Raw genomic sequence first — 5,085 nt, 5'->3', positions numbered from 1 at the left:
GGAAAACAAGTAATTTGGGGTCCATCTGGTTTCAATCGCTTTGAAATATACTGTGGTGCTTTAGAATCCCAAATAAAGGGTGTTTTGAAATGAAACATCACTGTGGACAGAAAAATGGGAGCGCTGTCTCCAATAGCAAGCAAACCCCGCTCTGCGGATGCTGCAAAAAGTGGTCCTGTCCCCAAAGCCTGCTGCAGTGTCTTATTGCAGAGCTGCTTTTCCTGGAGGAGAGCTGCCAGGGGCAGCCGCTTCCAGCCGGCTCCTCCTCACCTCCGTGGGGACATGTGGGGAAATGTCCCCTATGTCCATGTCCCCATCCGCGGACTCTCCCAGTGCGGGGCCTCGCTGGAGGTATCTGCATCCCCTTATCAGTGACGGGTCCCATGCCCCGAGACACAGCCAGCAGGGGCGGCCCTCCGGCGGTAAACTAAACAGAGAGGTCATCCCCCCTGGTTAATAGTTGCTGCTTCTGCTGAGGACTGTATACTTTTTCGTAGATCATTTACATCCCGCGAGCAGCCTGGTAATTAAATCCCGGTTGTTTGTTTGGAGTTTCTCCCTCTCGGGTCACGATGTCGACGTTTTCACTAGAGAAGATGTGTCCCCAAGGGAAATATCAATTGCCGAGGAGAAATTCCCTATAAAACTATGCTGAAAGAAGCCTGCTTTGAAAAATAAAATACGGTGACACTTAAACTTCCCTGTGGCACTGCCTCCTGCTGGCTTTGCTGTCTCTGCTCCCCTTGATATGGTGCCTGTCCCCACGGATGGAGGAGTCCCCACCCTGTCTGTAGCTCTGTCCCCGTGGGCTCCGGATGGAGCTGGCAGTGGGACACTGACCCAACACACAGTAACCCTGGCTGCGCCCCATGCAGTACAGATCGGGGCACCAGGCGCTAGCCAAAGAAGAGCAATGATGGCCCAGAGCTGCCTCCTGCAGTGGGTGGGTGAACAAAGCATTCCCAGCACCGCGGGGAATGTGGTTCAGTGTCTGCCACTGGAAAAGAGCACGGAGCCGGCAACACGGAAACACGGCCGCCAGCCCCCGGCCCTCCAGGAATGTGCTAATTGGAGCAATGAGGGCAAAGCGTTCTGCTGGTAATATATATCCATGGCTCATTAGGCCGAGGAATTGCAGTGCTGGGCTGAAGACACTGGGAACATGACACAGTGAGGAGGTGCTCGGAGGCAGGGAAGGGCACGGAAGGGCCCCTGCAGAGCCGCCTTGCAGCCAGAGCCCATGGAAGGAGGCAACACCCAGGTTTTGTGCAGAACTGATGCTGTGCTGCGGTGCCCAGGATGGGGCGTGCAGAAGTGCTCGGGTGCGTGCAGGAGCAGTGTGCAGGGAGCAGAGTGACTGCTTCTACTCACTCATCTCCTTACTGACCTGCCACCCTTTGCCATCCCTGCTTGCACAAATAAGCCCACTGCCTTGCGAGCATTTCTCTAGCAGCCACGTTCTTTTCATGTATATATATATATATACACATACCCACATGCACATGTATGTGTGTATATATATAAATCAACAGCTATTGTTTTAATTAGCCATTGTTTCAGGGCTCTGGAAACTGTTCCCTTCTGAAGACCACCCTGGAGGCAGGGATCTGTGCATGCCTGCAGCTTGGCGCACCCCAGGATGGCTTTCTGCACTGCTGAGAACCGGGACGCATGGCAGTGGAGGAGCTGGTGGGGGCAATGATCACTGCATGGTACACGGACTGCGTCCCTGCTTTGTGCTGGGACAGCTCAGTCCCTGTGTTTGACTTCTGTCTTATGGTGGGGAAGATGACAGAGATCCTGATGCACAGCACACTGAAGTTATACACTGGCACACGCTGCCCAGGGAGGTGGTGGGGTCACCGTGTCCAGAGGTGTTCAGGAACTGTGGAGACATGGCACTGAGGGATGTGGTTGTGGGCATGGTGCGGACGGGTTGGGGTTGGACTTGGTGATCTTAGAGGTCTTTTCCAATCTTAATGATTCTGTGGTTCTGTGAGCCTCTTTGCTGGGGCTGGTGAAGTATTTCAGAGACGCATCTATTTGTGTTGGGTCTGTAATTGTATTCAATAGGCACAAAATGCTGGCCTCTGACAAAGGGAGGGCTGGTGCTGTTTTTGCATCTCGCACTGATGCAGAGACAGGACGTGCAGCCCCAAGGAGGAAAAGGGCCTTGGAGTTGTTTGCTGCTCTCCTTTTGTTTTCTACGCTGCTGCTTTAGCAGCGTAAAAATCGCACCTCTCTGCAGCGGAGCAGCTTACGGATCACCTGTAATCCATCCAGATGGACGTTTCTGAGTGCTTTCAGCACTTTTCATCTGTAATTCTCTGAGCTGAGCTGAGCTACAGCCCAGAGCAAATTTATACAGCTGAGATCTAAATCCCCGTGAAAAATGCCGCCTTCTTATGGAAATCCAGCGGCAGGGAAAGCTGCGATGCCAAGTTGGCACCATGGCCAAATAACAGGGAGCCTTTTGAAAAAGGAAAAATGAGCAGGGGGTGAAAGGTGGGAGGAGGAGTAAAGCTTAGAATGGGGAAAGTTTCCAAGAAATCTGCTCCTTGAGCTTACTGGGTTTTTAGAGCAATATATCTCTATATATGTCCCTAGCCCTTGCGCTTGGAGAAGATCCAGGAGAAGCAGAAAGAACTAATCAAACCTCAATGAGAGCTGTTAGTAGCAGAATGAGTGCCAGCACAAAGGGGAAATTAAAGCAGCAAACACATCCAAGAGGAAAAAAAAAAATGCAAATGTTTGCTTTGTCTTAAGGCAAGGATAAAATAATAATTTCAAGTAGCTGGCACCTAGCACTGAGTGCTTCCAGGCCCAGTGCAACCTCCACCTGCCTCTGTGCAGAGGAGCAGAGTGAGGTGTGTGCTGGGCAACGGTTAAGGGATGTTCAGCCCTAAAATGCAGGAAGCATCTGCCAGAAAGCACCACACCTGGCCAAACTCAAAGACACTGAGAACCCACCTTTGTTTTGGATGTGCAGAGCCTGGTTAGGAGAGGTATCCACTGCTTGTAGGAGGGATGCGCTACAGACCCTCACCTGCAGCTTTAAGTTCAGCTCTAATCTTTATTTTTGATTCTCTTGGGTGTTCTAAGAGCCTGCAAGCTGTGACTGAGGTCCAGGTTGCCTGTAAGAAGCACCCACAGCCGTGGCATAGTCAAGGGTGCCCAATTTGGGCACATACTTGACATCAAAGGAGCACAGGCTGGGGGCTTTGCCATTTCATCAGCACATAAGTGTCAGAATCCCACCAGGTTCAATGAGAACTGTGTCCCTGAATAGTTTTAGAAATCTGGTCCTTTGTGGCTGAGTTCTGACTCTGGTGTCCCACCCACTGGTTACCGCAGTGCATGTTGTCAATTATCCTGCTCAATTCCTCTGCCTAACACATGGGGAAAAACACCTTGTTCCCACCTTTCCAAGCACTGCCCATTCCCAGCTGGCCATAAGCATTGCCTGTCTGCTCCTCCACGCATCCACCAACACCACAGCTCACCTTCACGTAATCATATTCACAGAGGTAGGATGACTCCAAGTCAAAATGCATGAAGTACAGCTTGATTTTAAATCCCTCAGGCACGGAGATGTTCCACGTCACTTCTGAGTCGCTGGGATAGGAATCAGGGAAGTTTGGAGAGCGGATCTCTCCAAACATTTCAGTCAGCTCAACTGCACCCACCACTCCGAGCAGCCAGGCACACATGGACCAGGCCAGGGGGTACCTGGAGAGCACACAAAGAAACCCAATGAAACCTTGGCCGTGCCAAAACTCATCGAGGGCTCAGTCTGGTTTTCTAAATGGGCTGTGTAAGGCTCCGCAGGAATGGAACAGGAAAGCCTCTTTGCAAAGTGTGTGACGGAGGTGGTGTGTGAGATGCCTGCAGCTGTAGGTACCATCAGGAGCTCCACGCTTTTCCCCTCTGGCAGCTGCAGCCACCAGCTCCACATCTTCGAACTAACGGCACGCGGTTGGGGAAATCTTCATTGAGTAAAAGAACAAACATTAGGGTGCTTAATAAAATAATGATGCTTTTTGAATCAGTTTAATGAAAGCATCATGGCAATAACTACTGAGTACTTATTATTACCGCTTAGCCTCACCCTGCCAAATTAGGATCACTGACTCTCAACAAACAACACACTTCTTTGCAGCTGAGCAAGTTTAGGCCACAGCAGCATAACACAGTATGCTGTTCCTCAGTATTTTCCTCTTCTCTTCTCTTCTCTTCTCTTCTCTTCTCTTCTCTTCTCTTCTCTTCTCTTCTCTTCTCTTCTCTTCTCTTCTCTTCTCTTTCCATAGAGATATTTTGTTATCAAGCTCAGATCTTAAAAAAGTCTGATCCAGAAGAATTTGTCCCAGTTACCAACTTTGCCAGTGCCTAAGGAGGGCACAGAGAATGAAGAGGACAGGTCAACCTGCTGCAGTCCAGCTGTATACAGGCCTTGAGATTCAAACAAGAATGTGAACACAGGCAGAGCATTTCTCTGTGGAAGGAGTCAGCAGATCCCTTCCCATGCTGGGTGTGCAAACTCCAAAGCCCATGCTATTGCTTGGGACCCAGACGGATGGAGGCCATCACCACTTCACATTCAGTGAAGCACGCAAAGGAAAAGTGCAGGAAATCAGAGCCATTTGAGAAATTTTCCGCTTTCTAAAATAGGTAGTAAGGCCTGGCAAATGCTTGTAGGTGTGTACTACATTTTCTGGAACTACTCACACGTGCATACATGCACGGTTTCAAAATCAGGGCTTGATTTAGGTATGCCGATGAGGAAATTGAAGCTCTATAAATGGCTTATTTTTAACCTATGTTCTTTCAAAACCAGGGCAGTGGTTTTATGGGGCTCATCCGTGTAGTACCATCACTTTCTCAGGCTGCTGGGTACAAAGCAAAGTCAAGGGGCTCTGAGAAATCCGCTTTGATTTTTCTTTCGAGCGGAGTGAGGCTGAACATGCCTTTCTCTGACAGCTCGTCCGAAACCACAAAAATGCACAAAGGGAAAATCTGTTTCTCTCCTGCTCGGTGGGCGCAAACGGGCATCACCCCCTCGACCTGAACGCGAGCTTCCCTTCGGCG

General features: G+C 50.1%; 1 protein-coding gene across 2 annotated transcripts in view; it reads right to left on the bottom strand.

The window, feature by feature from the left end:
- Positions 1-5,085, bottom strand: part of MASP1 (mannan binding lectin serine peptidase 1) — a 17,687-nt gene that overhangs the window by 12,154 nt on the left and 448 nt on the right. For both annotated transcript variants that reach the window (XM_031555049.1, XM_010716761.3), the window contains exon 2: positions 3,504-3,729. In XM_031555049.1, the coding sequence (XP_031410909.1) occupies positions 3,504-3,710 (207 nt within the window). In that variant the 5' untranslated portion in view covers positions 3,711-3,729. The remainder of the gene's footprint in view (positions 1-3,503; positions 3,730-5,085) is intronic.

The sequence above is a fragment of the Meleagris gallopavo genome, chromosome 11, assembly GCF_000146605.3.
Source record: "Meleagris gallopavo isolate NT-WF06-2002-E0010 breed Aviagen turkey brand Nicholas breeding stock chromosome 11, Turkey_5.1, whole genome shotgun sequence".
Taxonomy (NCBI): Eukaryota; Metazoa; Chordata; class Aves; order Galliformes; family Phasianidae; genus Meleagris; species Meleagris gallopavo.
This window is presented reverse-complemented; position numbering and strand designations above follow the sequence as displayed.